Source organism: Orcinus orca, chromosome 2, assembly GCF_937001465.1.
Source record: "Orcinus orca chromosome 2, mOrcOrc1.1, whole genome shotgun sequence".
Classification (NCBI taxonomy): domain Eukaryota; kingdom Metazoa; phylum Chordata; class Mammalia; order Artiodactyla; family Delphinidae; genus Orcinus; species Orcinus orca.
Genome location: NC_064560.1, coordinates 93,296,822 through 93,314,818, shown reverse-complemented (window position 1 = coordinate 93,314,818; position 17,997 = coordinate 93,296,822). Strand labels below are relative to the sequence as shown.

General features: G+C 39.3%; 2 protein-coding genes across 5 annotated transcripts in view; one reads left to right on the top strand and one right to left on the bottom strand.

Moving 5' to 3' along the window:
• HACD3 (3-hydroxyacyl-CoA dehydratase 3) overlaps positions 1–12,141 on the top strand; it is a 32,602-nt gene extending 20,461 nt beyond the window's left edge. For both annotated transcript variants that reach the window (XM_033439876.2, XM_004276203.3), the window contains 5 exons: positions 3,058–3,185; positions 4,858–4,970; positions 6,168–6,274; positions 6,841–6,972; positions 10,458–12,141. In XM_033439876.2, the coding sequence (XP_033295767.1) occupies positions 3,058–3,185; positions 4,858–4,970; positions 6,168–6,274; positions 6,841–6,972; positions 10,458–10,534 (557 nt within the window). In that variant the 3' untranslated portion in view covers positions 10,535–12,141. The remainder of the gene's footprint in view (positions 1–3,057; positions 3,186–4,857; positions 4,971–6,167; positions 6,275–6,840; positions 6,973–10,457) is intronic.
• The window catches only part of INTS14 (integrator complex subunit 14), a 37,142-nt gene continuing 30,058 nt past the window's right edge, over positions 10,914–17,997 (bottom strand). For all 3 annotated transcript variants that reach the window (XM_004276204.4, XM_033439902.2, XM_033439903.2), the window contains 3 exons: positions 17,755–17,873; positions 15,524–15,589; positions 10,914–13,751 (listed from right to left, as the gene is read on the bottom strand). In XM_004276204.4, coding sequence (XP_004276252.1) covers positions 13,500–13,751; positions 15,524–15,589; positions 17,755–17,873 — 437 coding nt within the window. In that variant the 3' untranslated portion in view covers positions 10,914–13,499. The remainder of the gene's footprint in view (positions 13,752–15,523; positions 15,590–17,754; positions 17,874–17,997) is intronic.

Genomic DNA, 17,997 nt, shown 5'->3' with positions numbered 1-17,997 from the left:
GAAATGATTGGAAGAAAAGGCACCATTTTCAAATGGTTTGAAAGGATCATTTAAAATTTTTTCCTTATTTTATAAAGTAAATATGAGGAAAAATATGAGCATAATGGAAAATATAAACTATTTAAAAAGAGAAAAAAATCCTGTAGACTATTTTACTCTTCAGTCCTAAATTTTTCCCATCTGAGTTTTGTAAAGGTGAATTGCAATTAGCTCCAGAATCTTGTGAAAGAAGTGCGTGTTGTTTTTCCAGCCTTCTTAATACCTTGGAATTCTGCAAAGCACAGTAGCAGGCTAGTGAAAAACTTCCCAAATGCCTAGTATCTTATAGTCATGTGTAACCAGAGGTCTACAGATGAGTTATTTAAAGAAACAAAGGAAGTCTCAGACAGTTGTTCTCAGATCTGTAGCTCTTACTAGTATGAATTTATCGCAAGTCCCATGGAATGACTAGGTACATTCAAATTCATAAATTATTTATTTAACCTAACATAGTTGGATCGATTCTGAATGTTCAAGCCTGCTAGCTGTTAGGGGATCCACTCCAAAAGCTGCTAAGTTATCTGGGTCATGTGTTTAAGCTGCCTGGATTTGTAATTTCTATTTTGGCTCTGAGCCCCTTCCTAAACCACCTGCTGGAATGGAGCTGCTGGTGTAATTCTTCTCTTACCAGTCCTCAAAGGTGTAATAAGGACCTGGGCCTGGTACCCAGGGTCATAGTTTGCCCTTTGCAATTATCTCTTTTTGAATAAAGGATGTTGGTGAATGGCAGATTCTACACATGTACTTGTTTTTTTCACGTAAACATGTATGTGCTAAACTTCTCATGCTAAGGAAATAGCAAACTCTTAGGCTTATGTAGAAACTGTTGCCTCTCTCTATTAGTACTTTTTTATTAAATAAATTAAAAAATTTTTCTAATTATAAAAATGTGTTAATAATTAAAGACTTAAATAAAACAAAACAAAAGCTCTACCATAATCCCATCTATCAGAGCAACAGATTCTTGGCACCTTGTTGTATATCTTTCTAAACCCATATAACTTTCATAGGAACAGTTCCTAAAGTGGAATTACGAGATTAAAGGGCAGATTATTTTTATTTTATCTTATTTATTTATTTAAAATGAATTTTTATTGGAGTATAGTTGCTTTACAACGTGTTAGGGGCAGATTGCTTTTAAGGATTTTGATTTATACTGCCCAGAAAGAGTATACTATTTTATAGTACCACTATTTAAATCTATATCCATTAACATATGAGTGCCTTTTAGAACTTTTAAAAAGTTTTTTCAAATCATAAAAGTAATTGGGCTGATTTAAGAACGTTTGGAAAATGGGAGAAAACCAGAGAGGAGGTGCAGTGGGATGGAAGGGGAGGTGAATAAGCCATTGTCCATCACTGTTAATATTTCCATATGTTTCCTTTTAGTCTTTTTTTTCTCCTGCAGTTAAAAATTATAGTCATACTGTGTGTACAATTTTGCATCTTGTTTTTAAAAATATTATAAGCATGTTAATGTTATTAATATTCTTTATGTCATTTTAGAAATCAGATTTCTATTCCTGAATTGAAACAGGATGAATTTCCCGTAAAATCAGAGGCAAAGCAACAAGATCTTATTTTTATTTACCATATGCCGAATCTTAAGTCACAACTTTCTAGTTCAAAGTAATGGAGAACCTCATTTTTCAAAGATAATTTGTCCAAGAAATTAATAAGTGAATCCCCTGAAAAAGGATACCAGAATTTCATTGTAAATGGCAACAAAAAGATTTGATTGGGATTTTGTCTTGACAAGGGACATTTAAAATTATGAATAAATTTTTTATCTTATATATAGAAAAATTTAAATTGTAATTTTGCATTACTTCCTCAAAGAAAAGAATTGGTCAAATTTTGAACTTACTTATTGGTGGAATTTTTCCAGCAAAATTACGCAATAACACTATATACCATTCTTCATTTTTTTGCGTTTGACTTTGTAGCAGGATTGTAAAGTGGATCATTTTCGTGAGAATATTAGAGAGTTTTTTAGTTTTTGCAAGAGGCTTGTTTTATTCATTTGATATATAAACTGTATTCTTTTGAGGTGTCTGCAGTGTCATCTTTGTTGGTAAGGTGCCTAACTCTGCCATTTCTTAGAGGCACTACTTTAACAGGCAGAGAGGCAAGAATCCTAAACCTTCTACAATGTGCAGGACAAAGAATTGTCTTGCCCAAAATGTCAGTGGTGCCCTGGCTGAGAAACACTGCAAAGAGGAATGTACGAATGCAGGATGTCAAGTGAGGATCAGTATGAAAAGTGAAGGATATTAAATTATGGAGCACTCCAAATTGATACCACATTTGTTGTCCTCATATAAGGAATAACTATCATTTAAATTATTATATAATATTCCATGAAATAGATAAACTATGGTTTACTCAAACTTTCCATACTCTTAGGTTTATACCATTTCTTTTTTTTGTGTGTGTGTGGTACGCGGGCCTCTCACTGTTGTGGCCTCTCCCATTGTGGAGCACAGGCTCTGGACGCGCAGGCTCAGCGGCCATGGCTCATGGGTCCAGCTGCTCCCCGGCATGTGGGATCTTCCCAGACCGGGGCACGAACCCATGTCCCCTGCATTGGTAGGTGGACTCTCAACCACTGCGCCACCAGGGAAGACCCCATTTATTTGATTGTACAGTTTTTGAGACTTTAAAAGGCTAGGTTGCAGTTGATATATGTATAAATGAGATAATGGATCTGAAAAGAATTATCATTGTGCTTTGATACATAGATTTTTCAGCATATAATAACTGAGTGAAGTCTAGGTATGTGTCTTTTCTTGCCTTTTAAAACTGAGAAGGGCATACAGGGTTTATGTGTTAACTTTCTGGTAAACAGTAGAGTTTACTATTCAGGCCCATGGAGGGGTGAATAGTGAACTTGACTCTGACTGGATGTTTATTATACTTTTCCTAAAATTCCTTTCGTGTAAAGAGTTATCTAGTTCGCAAAATACTTCTGTTGGAGTTTGCCAGTTGATTTACCCTTAATGTGTATTTGTCCCATAGAGTCCTTTTATGACACGTTCCACACCGTGGCTGACATGATGTATTTCTGCCAGATGCTGGCAGTTGTGGAAGCTATCAATGCAGCAATTGGAGTCACTAAGTCACCAGTGATACCTTCTCTTTTCCAGGTATTGAACAGTTGAGCTCGAGGGTGGGGAATGAAAGGTTTCAATGTTTATTTAGTAGGTATCCACACTTTGCTGGGAAGTCTCAGTTAGTAAAAATACCTATTTGCACAGGAATAGCATTGTTTTATCTGAACAGGTTGGAAAATGTGAAACCTGAGGGATATTTTTTAAAATAGACTTTTGCCATTTCAGGTCTATTTTATTGTTTATAATATCTTCGTGATATCACAAAGTTATAAAAAGAGCTTTAAAACTAGGGAAGCTTGATTCTCAGGCAGGAGTGGAAAACCCTAACCTCTTCTTAGATAGGGGTGTGCCTGGTCTCCTACCACCTCAGGTCAATGAAGGTGGTGTAATACCTGGGAACTCTCTTCACTTTGGACTTTCTTGCATGTTTGAAGGTGGCTCTTCTGACTCATGTGGGGAGTTCCCCCCCACCCCCAGTACATCTAGGTTGTTTCCTAATATTTGGAAGATTGCTCTCAGGAATGGGACATTGAAGTCTTTCGGCTTCCTTGCCTTGTTTCCTAACTATATGCAGTTACACATTCTTAGATACCACCAACCCAGACTCAGGAGGAATCAGGTGACTTGGCTAGTCTCTTCTGGATGCTGTTTTTATAGTTCAGCCCTTTTCTGGCATATCAGCTCTGGTGTTCTGATAGTATCACTTGCATGGTAAAGGGTGTTAATACAATAGCCTTGTTATTTCTTGGTTTTCTGTCCTTGGAAAGAGGTTGTTTTGTTTAGTTCAAAAAAATAAAAGCGGATAGTGAGTGACCCACTAATATGGAATAATATTTTTTTATATCAAAGACTGATACAAATAAGCATCATGGTAGAATTTCTAGGGCAAGATAGGTTCGGTGTCATCACATCACATGCCTCCAGTGCATGCCATTCGTGTAGAATACAATGTGAGTGAAGCCTTTTGGAGTTGGGCAATACCACATGTGCCAACATGGTTGAATCTTGGGAATATCACATTGAGTAAGAAGCAAGTCAGAGTATAATACATAGAGTATGATTTCAGAAAGTTTAAAATAAAGCAAAATGAAACAATATACTGTTGAGGAATACATACATAAGTAGTAAAACTATAAAGACAAGCAGTGGAATGGTTAACACAAGATAGTAGTTTCTGGGACTTCCCTGGTGGTCCAGTGGTTAAGAATCTGCCTTCCAATACAGGGGACGCAGTTTCCATCCCTGGTCAGGGAACTAAGATCCCACATGCCCTGGGGCAACTAAGCCCGCACGCCACAACTAGAGAGAAGCCTGCATGCCTCAACGAAAGATCCCGCATGCTGCAACTAAGACCCAAAGCAGCCAAAAATAAATAAATATTAAAAAAAAAAAAAGATAGTAGTTACTTACTACGGGGAGGGAGGGGGTGTGCCACACTGGTAACGTTCTGTTTCTTAACTTGTGTTATGCAGACGCAGATGTTCACTTGGCAGTATTCTTTAAACTGTGTTTGAATGTGTGTAATACACACACACACACACGTCCACAAATACTGGCTTGGGTACTTTAACTTGTTCTAAGTTTTCTCAGTCTTTTTCTATTTACCTTGAATTTAGTGGGGTTACGTTTCAGATAATACATTTATATGTTGTTTTTTGAAAATATATTTTAAAACTTCTTTCTCTCTTTTGGGTCCTTTTAATAGCTTCTTGGAAGAAACTTCATTTTGTTTATCATCTTTGGCACCATGGAAGAAATGCAAAACAAAGCTGTGGTTTTCTTTGTGTTTTATATATGGAGCACAGCTGAAATTTTGAGGTGGGTAGAAATGCCAGGATGGTGTTTGAGTGTTTCTCCCACTCTGGAGCACCTCTCTTCTTGAGGGAGTTGCTGTCTTATCCAGAGTCTCATTTGATTTGAGATTAAGGTTCTATGTGTGGAGAGTTCTACCTGCATCTGTGTGCTCTGTAAAGGTGAGGCAGTTTTTTTTTTTTAAACAGTCAATGGATCATAATACCAGCCTGGGCACTGGAGAGCAGAGGGAGAGATCCAGAGAAATGAAAGGATCTTACCCTTCAGGATCTTGCTGTCTTGTTGGAAAGAGAGCACTCATTCACATGGAAAAATTCTTGAAAGGGCTGAAGAAACATGGGGCTGAAGGAGCATCCCAGGTTGGATGGAAGTAGTAAAGACTAGCCTTCGAGAAGGGATGATAGAAATGAATCTTTTACTACAAGATTACTGAAGTTTGAATTGACCTCTTATCTGATTCTTCCATTCTCAGTTGTCAATAGAAGAAATATCTTAAAAAAAAAAATCCAATTAAAGTAGATGTGTTCTTCTTTACCAGACCATACATACTCCATACTTCTTCCCTTTTCAGTCAAGTGGAGGGTTGGTTTTGCAAATTGACTTCTCAGCTCTAGGTTTGGTGGTATTTTGGTAAAGTTGACAGTTAAGAGGGAGAAAAGACATCAGCAGTCCTAGATTGTGTTTAAATGGAGTCTGTATCCCATGGCACCCAGTATACCCTCTAATTTACTTAACACAAAGGCGAAAGAGATTATAGGTACTTAATATTAACTTTTACTGTTTGGGAGGAAGCAACTTTTTTTTATGTTATCTCTTTTTAAATAGAGTATTCCTGATTATAGATTAGAGGTCTTTTGTATACTTTAATTTTGGTAATGTTCATTTATGCAGCGATAAAGTGTCTGTCAAAGTATCTGTCATCTTTACCTACTTGGAATGTAGATCAACTAGGAATAAAGCCAGAATGCTTCTGAGCATCTGTTCTGTATACTGAACCTTTTCATAGAGGGTTCCTTTGAGACCTAAACTTAGTCTGCCGTTATTGAGAATTCATATCCTTTGAAGATTGGAGGAGGAGCATGATGGGAGTTTATAATTCTGCTAAGAAGCAGCCATGTGTGGCTAATTGTGAAATTATTGTTGAATGACGTTCTAGGGTTGCATTCAGTGGCTTTTAACATGTTAATTCCTTATTTTCAATAGGTACCCCTTCTACATGCTTTCCTGCATTGACATGGATTGGAAGGTGCTCACATGGCTTCGTTACACTATGTGGATTCCCCTATATCCTCTGGGATGTTTGGCAGAAGGTACTTTCAGGAACTCTAGGTTTTATATCTTAATTCCAAGGGGTGGCCAGATCTTTCTTCCTCCCTCTGCCAGCCTTAGTCTGAAATATGGGTGTTGAACTTTTCAAGAATTTCTTTCTAGTGGCTTCCTTCCACATGACTCCTGGTATCTAGACTGTTCCAAGGAAGTAGCTCATTTTGTTAAGGTTTGGAAGCTGGGTGGTCATGCAGTGCATGCTTCCTATTTATATGGTACTTTAAATTTTCCAAAGCAAGTTCTTATTGATGACTTCATTTTATTACGACAAACACCTAGTGAGTGAGTCAGGGATTTTTCTCTTCATTTTATGGAATAGGAAGCCCAGTGCTATCAGATGACCGTTCCTCATTTATCCTTGTTGTCAGCTTGGAGGCTTATTTCCTAGGAAAGCTAGGGGGAAAAAAAAAGAGACATGAGCCCATTGTACAAAGAGAGGAGGAAGAAGCATTTTCAACAAACCCAGAAACTTTGAGGGGTTAGAAGGTTTTATCAGTAGATGTGACTGTATTTCATTTGCTTCTAAAACGTTCTTGTTTCTGCTTTTCAGCTGTCTCAGTGATCCAGTCCATTCCAATATTTAATGAAACAGGAAGATTCAGCTTCACATTGCCATATCCAGTGAAAATCAAAGTTAGATTTTCCTTTTTTCTTCAGATTTATCTTATAATATTATTTTTAGGTAAGTATTGGCTCTGTAATAGACCTTTTTTCTGTTACTTCTTAGAAGGTAGAGTTAAATGATTCAGAGTTTTAAAAATCCTTATTAGTATTCTTACTTTCAAAAGAGTAGAAATAAGTTAGAGAATGATTACTTTGCCAAATAGACCCAGTAGGAGAATATGCTATGTGTGGAAGTATTTCTTCCCACATCTCCAGTGAGTGAGTTATCTTCTTGAAATGCTCTAGGTCATTGGGACTTCACCATACTTCATGTTTAAAACAATGTAAGCAGCTCTTTTAAAACTGAACAAAAAATGAATAAAAAGCTCATTTTACTTCTGCTAATTTCAGTAGCAGATCCCTTATCCAGAGGAATTATTACAGAGGTGGTGATACAGTTGGCAGCAAGGAGGGAAGGCAGTAAAGGCCTCTGAGCAGCCAGGACACGTCAGAAGGCTTCTACCTAACAATAGGAAAGCCCCCCACTCCTCATGTAAAGCGTTGCTTATTTATTAATTTTAATATAAAACCATAAAGTTTTGCCTTAACTCATAAAAACTAAGCACTAAAAGAAGGGAAAGAGAAGTAAACCTATATTATTGCAAATATGAGAGATTTAAAAGCCTTCCTAATTATGAGGATTGTTTACTTTAGATAAAGTTCTAACACATTTTAGTATACTTACATATATTTCTCCCTGTTGTATTTCACAAAAGTCTTGAGGTGGCCTTGAAGTATGGCTCTATGGTCTCCTGGCAACAGAAGGATGTGACAGCAGATAGTATACTGGTTATCTTTTTCTGTGTAACAAATTACCCCAAAACTTAGCAGCTTAAGACAGAAAACATTTATCATCTCGCATGTATCCTGAGAGTCAGGAAGTAGGCTAGCTGGGTGGCCCTGGCTCAGGGACGCTCATGAGGTTTCGTCAAGCTGTCAGCTCAGCTGGGGCTACAGTTTCTGCACACTTGACTGGGGCTGGAGGATCTGCTGCAAGCTCGCTTATGTAGCTGTGGACAGGAGGCTTCAGTTTCCTTCCATAGTACTTTTCCACGTGGATGCTCATGACATAGCTTCTCCCCAAAGCAAGTGATCTGGAAGAAAGCAGAAGCCACACTGCCTTTTTTTTTTTTTTTGCCTTTAAAAAATTTATTTATTATTGAAATATATTTGACATAAAACATTGTATAACTTTAAGGTATAACATGTTGATTTGATACATTTATCAATTGTAATAAGATTGCCATTATAGTGATAATTAGCACTTCTATCATGTCCACACTGCTTTTTATAACCTAAACTCAGAAGTGACATACTATCACTTTTTTAAAAAAAGATATTTATTTATTTGATGGCTGTGTTGGGTCTTTGTTGCTGCACATGGGCTTTCTCTAGTTGTGGCGAGCAGGGGCTACTCTTTGTTGCAGTGCGCGGGCTTCTCATTGCGGTGGCTTCTCTTGTTGCGGAGCATGGGCTCTAGGCGTGTGGGCTTCAGTAGTTGTGGCTTCCGGGCTCTAGAGTGCAGGCTCAGTAGTTGTGGCGCACGGGGGCTTTGTTGCTCCTCAGCATGTGGGATCTTCCCGGACCAGGGCTCAAACCCACGTCCCCTGCATTGGCAGGTGGATTCTTAACCACTGCGCCACCAGGGAAGCCCCGACATACTATCACTTTTGCTGTATTCTCTTTCTTACACAGATCAACCTTGTATAATGTGGGAGGGGACTACACAAGGGTATGAAATACCAGGAGGTAGGGGTTATTGGGGACCAGCTTGGAGGCTGGCTTCCCCAGACTGAGAGGGAGACCACAAAAAGTAAACCCAAGAAGTTGGAAAGCCCAGTGATCTTGGTTATTTATTTATTTATCCGCACCATGCGGCTTGTGGGATCTTAGTTCCCCAACCAGGGATTGAACCCGGGCCCTTGGCAGTGAAAGCGCGGAGTCCTAACCACTGGACCACCAGGGAATTCCCGATCTTGGTCATTTAGAAGTGGGGGAGAAGAGACCTACACCCTTTAGGAGCCCCTCGGAATCAGCACATGGCAGAAGTGCAGTTAAATAATATACATTATGGGGGCAGGTCATCTGCCAAAGGTTAAATTTTATTCCATTTGTTCTTCTTTTCCATTTCAGAAAGATTTCACACCAAAAATGTTAAAACGTTTGGCGCTTTAAGGGAGTAAGCTTCAATTTGGAAAATGCACTCATTAAAAGAGCTCTTTACCTCTATTACTGGATAAATCTAGTACTACTGTAATTAGGCTCCATGAGGTGGGCCTACTGAAAGTGTTAAAAAGGAATAAGTGTTGGAAAGACCCTTAAAATATTTTACTAAAAAAGCTAGAAGGGTAGACGTATTTTATTTATGTATTCTAAAAAATATTTATTTGGCTGCACCAGGTCTTAGTTGCGGCACGCAGGATCTTTGTTGCCGCATGCGGGATCTTTAGTTGCGGCATGTATTAGTTGTGGCATGCAGGCTCTTAGTTGTGGCATGCAGGATCTAGTTCCCTGACCAGGGATCGAACCTGGGCCCCCTGCATTGGGAGCGCAGAGTTGTAACCACTGGACCACCAGAGAAGTCCCAGGTAGATGTATTTTAATGTGCACTAACCCTAGTGGCTTTTCCTTGTGTTGTTTAAGCTATTGCATATTCTAACTTACAAGGTTCTGTATTCATAGTTTGCCTACAATGAATATGTAGTTGTTCTTATTCTTCAGAATGAAATAAATCCTAAATCTACATAATTTAGAAGCAGTATAACAACCTGTTATATTTGTGTATGGATCAAACATACGTTCTCTCACAATGGCTGTAAAATAAGTGTTTTTAACCCTGTTGTACAGTGAGAAAACTGAGGTGAGACTAAGCTGCAGAACTACTCAGTGATCACGTAGGATTGAAATTTTCTTCTGGCTCTTAAATCCTGTGTTTTTCTAGTTCACTGAATTGTGTGCTTCCTAGAAAAGTGTCTCATACCTTTTAGGCTATTGCTTAATACATATTATTGCATAGCCTTGAATTAAAAATTAGGTTCTCTCTGTTTCAGATTTGTGTATTTCATTTTATATAAATCCTACCTTAAAAGAAAGGAAAAAAAGAATACTGAACTCTAATTAATGAAATTTTTAGGGGTGAAGTGTACTGATGTCTGCAGCTTACATTGAAATACATAAAGAATGAGATGGGAATGGGTATGTGATAAATGTAAAAAAGTTAAAGTTTAAATCTAGGTGTACAATGGTTTAATCTTCTGTATATTTGAAATTTTTCATAGTAAAATATGGGAGAAAATTAAATTGTAGAACCCACTGGGGGAAAATTGAATTGTCTCTAGTGCATTATTAATATTTGTTCTAAGTTGTACTTCCTGAGCAACTGCAGTAAGCACAGGGCTGTGGGATATGAAAAACAGACAACTAGGGACTGTCCTGCCCCAAGAGCTTCTGCTTATAAACAGAGACAAAGATTCTCATTTCTAATTGGCCTCTTTTCTTTTTCAGGATTATACATAAATTTCCGTCATCTTTATAAACAGCGCAGGCGGCGCTTTGGACAAAAAAAGAAAAAGATCCACTAAAAAGAGAGATTGAGATGACTTCTTGCCAGTTTGAGCCTAATCTATAATTCTTAGTTTTACCTTCTTGTACTGATGTAAAAGTTTTTTTAAAGTTAAATGATTAAATTCTCAGTGAGGCTATCTTCCTTTTTCCCCAGTAACATTCCTGAATTTACTGTATTATCTTAGTGTAGTACTTGCATGACATGGATTACTGATACCTGATGACAGGTTCATTCCTGTGTATTCTGTTAATGACAGCAAAAGACTCAGCCCTACGCCCACCCACTCCATGTCCAGTCAGTCTGTTTCACACAGGTCAGAGATACTTCTTCAGTGCCCTGATGCTACCAGCTACTGGCCATTCTTATAGCTGGGAATTGTTCTTTTCAGCTATTGCTTGTGGGAAAAAAAAAAGCAAGACTACGTTGCTGTGTAGGCGGCTGTGAAAGTGACTCAGACAAGGACCTAATATATTCTGTACCCAAGGGGCTACTTGTTAAGTGGGTTGGCATTGATTTTTCTGGAAATCGAGTTTTACTCAGTCATTGATAAAACATTTCTGAGTCCGAGTAGGGCTGGAGGACACATATTACCTCTGAATCTCTCTAACAACATCTTAACCTGCGTGGGCACTGGAGAGGCCCAGGGTGATTTGAGAGAAACCAGTCAGAACCTTGGAACACCATGATCATTTACTTCATTCCTAGCTAAATCAGAACTATTTTCAACACGAAAGATGAAACATTAGTTAGAAAACAATGAGATTATAAGAGTTCCAAATGCAAATGGTGCTACAGGGATCAAAAGGGTCAAACTGGCCATGCAGCCTGTGGCAAACTGGAAACATCAGAGTAGGCCAAGTAAAAATACCTATGAAACTGTCTTAGGCTGTGCACAGACATAAAAAACTCAGTGTTCCTTCCCCTGCATTGACTGAGTCCATTTACTTGTGTCAGAGTGAGTTGGTGGAACTGTTTTTGAATGGGCCTCAAAAACACCTGCTTTTTATTTTGCTGTTGTTTCACCTGTCTGCAGTAGGACAGTGAAAACAAAGAGAACTTTGGCTGGAGAACCACCAGCTGAGCCTTTAACAATTCCTGGCAGGAAATCCACCAACAGAGGAACTGAAAAAAATCTAGACACTATGATTTGGCCATTGTCGAAAACATCAGTTTTCCCTAACACATTCCAAGTAAACCAAGTAATGTTTGTATATAAGAATTTGAGGTATGCTGACTCTTTCTGTTCTGCCATTCCCATTGTTCCTGGGGGAAAGGGGACTCAGTGGGTTATGCTATTTCTCTGGGCCCAAGATGGAAACTTGGTTTGACCTAAGTAAAAACATCTGATTAGCATAGGCTGGTTGATATTTTTACAAGTTCATTGCACTGAAGGATATTTTGCATGTCTGCAACTTCTGTCAACATTTGTTTGTATTAATTTCTGGTGTTCTTTCAACTGACTTTCTATGTGTAATTGGGCAGATCAGCTTTACAGCAGATTATGCTGTATCTTTGTGGTAGAATCTTGTATTCTTAGTGACTGATTGTTATAAACCCCTTTATTGCTGTCTGAGAAAGCTAAAAATTGTGTATTTCTATTAAACATTTACAATTAAAATCTTAGTAACTTGTGTTTAAAGATCATTTAGTCTAATGGTTTCCAAATTGTTAGTGATAAATTCCTTTGTTTAGAAAAAGTATTTTATAGGCATACCTCGCTTTATTGCACTTCACAGATACTTGCATTTTTTAGAAATTGAAGATCTGTGGCAACCCTGTGTTGTCAGATGATGGATAGCATTTTTTAGCAGTAAATATTTTAAAATCAAGGTATATACGTTTTATTTTAGAATGCTATTGCACACTTAATAGGCTACAGTATAGTGTAAACATAACATTTTTATATACTGGGAAACCAAGAAATTCGTGTGACTCACTTTAGTGAAATATTTGCTTCACTGAGGTGGCCTGGAGGCAAACCTGCAAAACCTCCGAGGTATGCCTATATAGCAATTCAGCATGTTAAATAAAACATGTTTGCTTGGGTTGAAGCAGCCATTCCTTAGGAGGTTTACAGAACAATCTGAAAAGCACTGATGATGTAAATAAAGCCTGGAGAAGTTAGATGACTTGCCTAAGGTCATGAAGCTAGCTCATGAACGGGAACCATAACTGACTACAGTGATATCAGAATCTACCTGGAGGGAACCTGGCTTAGGCAGTGAAGCAGTGAGGCCTAACCAGTGTCAGAAACAAGGAAGTCAGTATGGAACCCAAGTAACCTTCAAGATTAATGAATCTATGCTACTTAGGAAGTTAAAATTATACTTAGGTTATAGGACAGGGCAAAAGGCAAAAAGACCCATTAAAAATTTCCCAGTGCAACCATTTTATAGAAAATCAAATATTTTATTTTCATTAAAAAAAATTTGAAGAAACAATCATTTTATACATTTATGGTTGCTGTCTAAATAGTTTGTATCTCAAGATAAGCCAAAAGCACCTAAGGGTTACCACCGACCTTTTGCCCAAGTTCTAAGGAAATTCTGAAACTTAGTGATGTTGGGCTTGTACTTAGCAAGTCTCCTCTCCCAATCATAGGTACCTGAAAATGTCCCTGTGGTTGGGAGAGGAGAAGAGTAAAGGGCATTTCAGGAACAGAGAACCCAGGTTGTTAGGGTGCCCGAGGAAGGTGAAGTGGGCTCTACGCTTGTCAGTCCTTCAGGCTTCTCAGGAGAGGTGCCCATTGTGGGAGCAACAGTTGTCTTTTGGTTTTAAAGACTGAACTCCAGAAAGCTAAGGTCAAAGCCCGAGCAGCTGCCCACCCTGCAGAACCCTTCTCAGAGTAGCAGAGTCAAACCTGCAAGTGGTGCTTCTGAGGCAGCCTTGAGAAGGTCTTTGGGTAGCTGCTGCAGAGGTGAACAGACCAGAAAAGTTTTTATCCTAAATTATTTTCACTTGAATAAAGAATGAAGTCAGCTTCACATTCTTTCAGCGCTGCTCCCAGAGAAGTCTGTCTGCAAAGGTGTGATGTTGTGGTCATACCCGGCGTACTCAGAGGTGCCAGTACTGGCCAGCTTGAGTTGCTGGGCGGCGTGAGTCAGCTGGAACGCAGCATCGGGGTGAGCTGTGTCAGGCAGCAGCGTGCACTCCCTTTCTAGCATGTCAGCCACCCCTTTGAGCAGGTCCAGGAAACCAAAGGCCAAGGCAGCCTTTCGTAAACGGTTCAGCTCCTAAAACAAAAGACACCAATGTTCCTGAAATGTGTTCTCCTCATCACATACTTTGTAAGTGCTCAGCTTAGTATAAGTTCTCCTTGATTCCCAATCTTAAATGAGCACTTTTATATGAGAACAAATGCTTGTACAGAGATGCCAATAACAAGAGAGTGTGATGACATGACTGGGAAGTGGTTCCTCTGCAGGTGATGAGAAAGCTAAGGAAGACACAGGTGACTGAAACTCAGGTCATCCTCACCACAGTTCATGAGCACTTAGGCCAAACATGGTGAGGTACTTTGTAGATTCTGCATAGAAATGACATCCTCCTGATCTGAGGTATCTCATTTAGCATTGTACCCTCTAGGTCTCTCCACGTTCCTGCATGAGCACTTAGGCCAAACATGGTGAGATGCTTTGCATACATCATTTCATGTATTCATAACTCTATGGAGGATACTTTTCCTCCGTTACTCAGGTACAGAAAAGGCTTGCCCCAAACCTCAGAGGGCTCTTACCCTCCGGTGCCTCTCTGGCTGGAGCCTTAGACTGAATGACGATGAGCATGTCTGGAGGAGGCACTGGAGGAGTCAGTAGGTCTGACCCCAAAGATTACCACAAAAGGTTGAGTAGTGGATGGAAGCACAGAAATATGAAATGCCCCATCTATCACTTAGCAGTGTGATCTGGGCAAGTCATGTAGCCTCTCTGGGTGTCAGTGGCACAAAATGAGGATAACCTCTTCCACGCCCACTGGAAGAGCTGACACAGCCATCTGGTAGAGGCCCTTTCCTGTAGGTTATATAAAACCAAAAAAGAGAAATGGGCTTTCTGACCACCTCTCTAGTGTTTACAACTGAAAAGTTCAGAAGGCCGAAGTACAAGTGTGCCACCCTGAATAGACAGCTCTGCAGGGAGACAGGGACTACAGCCAAGGAGTGGTCATCAAGGGCCTAGGGCTTCAGTTAGTGGGGGACATGGTGGGCTGGGCAGCTCTCTGGTTGAACTCTGCTTGATTTCACCAGCTCGCTACATAATTAGAAGACATAAAGGTAATAAGATAACACCCAGACAAAGCACATATGTTCTCTGGAAGAGATGCTACCCTGGAGCTGGCTGTGTGTACCGTATTTTAAGATTCGCAAGCTAGGACACAATTGCCAATACAGCATACCTCACACTGCCACTTAATTTAATCTCAGCCAAACACTAGAAGGACAGGGGAGAAGCAAGGAGTGACCTTAAATGCCCCTCAACTCCACCCCATCCCTTGTAACGTCATTCCACTAATGGTTCTGCATTAGCTAGGTATGATTCTGGAGGGCCATCCTTTTGCAATTCGTAAATGTGCAATTTTAGAAGTCATTCCTGGAAGCAGATCCTCTGGTACAGTAAGAATGTTCTGAGCAATCACCATCCCTGGAAGTCACATACAATGGTTGCCTGGAGTCAGACTGGACACCCATATGGGAGCAGTGAGGAGGTTTAAGGGCTGTGACCCACAGGTCCTTGCAGCTCCTTCCCTCAGCCACTCACAACAGCACCAACGCAGAGAAGACCCGCTGCACAAAACCAGGCCATTTAAACACTTCTGATTCCTGGATTTTAGGGCAGCAACAGACTTATCACTTCTACTGACTTTACTGATGAAAAAACTAAGGCACAAACAAACCATACATTTCTAATCCCTGTCCATGTTCAACGTTACCCTACGCTACTGTGAACTGTTTATTTCTGGCACACATCCCAGGGCCTGCCCTCATTCCCTATAATTCTGATAGTCTTACCTTATAGAATGTCTGTGTTTTTTCAGGTAGTTTCCTTGCATTTCTTAAAATCTTCTGTACATCTGTCTATCGAGGGTAAAAAGAATTCAACATTAGAATTCTGTGGTAAAAAGGGAAAGAATACAAAAGGACGGCTTTAAATTAAAAAAATGAAAATGAGAAAAGAGTTACAATGTCAAGATGAGGATCCCTTCTGAGTTAATGTCATTGTTCAACATTAGTAAAGCATCTCCCTCCTTCAAAAGGCTTGATGATAATAAATCCCTTGGTGATAATAATGAACTTGTCACAAAAACACCCCCAGTAAACCCATACATCTATGGCCGCTGCTTTTTGACAAGGGTACCAAGACCATTCAATGGGGGAAAGAACAGTCTCTTTAACAAATGGTGCTTGGATAACTGGATAGCCACCCGCAAAAAAATGAAGTTGGACTCTTACTTCATACCATATACAAAAAATGGACTCAAAATGGATCAGAGGCCTAAATGTAAGAGCTAAAACTATAAAACTCTCTTCATGACAACAGCAGAGCAACAAAAGAAAAAATATATTTGGCAAATGTTCATAGCAGCATTATTCATAATAGCCAAAAGGTGGAAATAATTCAAAAGTTCACCAACTGAATGAATGGATAAACAAAACGTGGTTTATTTATACAATGGACTATTACTCAGCCATCAAAAGGAAAGAAGTACTGATACATGCTACAACATGAATGAACGTTGAAAACATTATGCTAACTGAAAGAAGTCAAACACAAAGGCCACGTATAATATGATGCAGTTTATGTGAAATATCCAGAACAGGCAAATCCTTATAGACAGAAAGCAGACTAGTGGCTGACAAGAGCTGGGGGAAGAGTGACTTGTTTAGTGGGCATAGGATTTCCTTTTGGGGTGATGAAAATGTTTTGGAACTAGATAGTGGTGATGGCTGTGTAACACTGTGATTGTACTAAATGCCACTGAATTGTAACTTTAAAATATTTGAAATGGTAAATTTTGTTATGTGCACCTCACCATAATGAAACAATACACCCAGATCAAAACAGAATTAAAAAAATAATTTTAGAAAAATTCAGCTCTCTTTCTGACAGGGAAGTGTTGGGGTCAGTGATGGCAAGAAAGAGGGAGAACTTGAATTTCCAACAAAGGGAAGAGGCCCCTTAGCCACAGCAGGATGTGTCCAGTCTCCCTGAAAAGGGGGCTGGAAGAGACTATGCCATCAACAGAAGCTACTTCTGTGGTCAGGTGGCCTGACTGCCTCTTCCCATTTGGCTTAGGCTGGACTCGTGGAAGAACAAAGGAAAAAAAAAAAAGGCACTCAAATGATAAAAAAGTGATTTTAAAAAATAGGTATAACACCGCTATATTTAAAATGGCCAACGAACGAGGACCTACTGTATAGCACAGGGAACTCTCCTCAGTGTTATGTGGCCGCCTGGATGGGAGGGGAGTTTGGGGGAGAACAGATACATGTATATGTACGGCGGAGTCCCTTTGCTGTGCACCTGAAACTAGCACAACATTGTTAATCAGCTATACTCCAATATAAAATAAAGAGTTAAAAAAAATAGGTATAAATGACTAATGGGACAAGAAAGTCACTGAGTATGTTGACTAAAAGCAGCACACCTTGATAACAAGATAATCTTAGCCTCCCATGAAAGTGTCTCTGTGGCATTACAGGGTAATGCTTTGGCTTACCCCGTGGGGATGGAAGAGATAACCACATGAAGATTTTTACAGCTTTCTCAAAATTATTATTAAAGATAACACCCATAATGTTATTCAATGACTCACCATGTCAAAACTTTTACATTAAAATTTAATGCCAGAAAAATGTGTCTCTCTAGAAGAACTGACATGCTTCCTTTTTTCAGACAAGAAGAACCATATAAACAACATGTTTCTTTTTTGACCTTGGTAGCAGGAAGCTCAGAGCCAAATTGCTCAAATACAATTATCATTTTGCCTTGGCTTCCTGAAACAATTGTCTCTCCTCTTCCTCTACGTTTCATATTGCTCTAAATTTTGTAAAAAAATGATCCTGCTATGTACGTGTTTTACTGTAGGCCACCTCAAATCCTTTTTGGAAATAATGACAAACATTAGAAGTAAATTAATTACTAAGTATCGAAGGAAAAGAAAATCAAATCAAATGTCCGCCTGCCCGCCAGAATCCCTCCTCCTGTCCCCAGTGGAGAGCAACGTGAATGGTAATGTTACCTGCAGGCCACTGGGTTTGATCCACACGGTCACATTCTGGGCATAACTGCGTTTGTTTTTGGGCTGCAGGGGGAATGGGCTCTTATTATCATCCTCACCATAAGGGTTTTCTTTAGCATCTTAAAAGAAAAAGACATTCTTGAAATGACATCTGGCAAAACACAATCAATTACATTTCCAATTAGGCTAGAAGCTCTTTGAATCATTCAATCTCCTATATCCTGTTACTTCCCTAATTAAGAA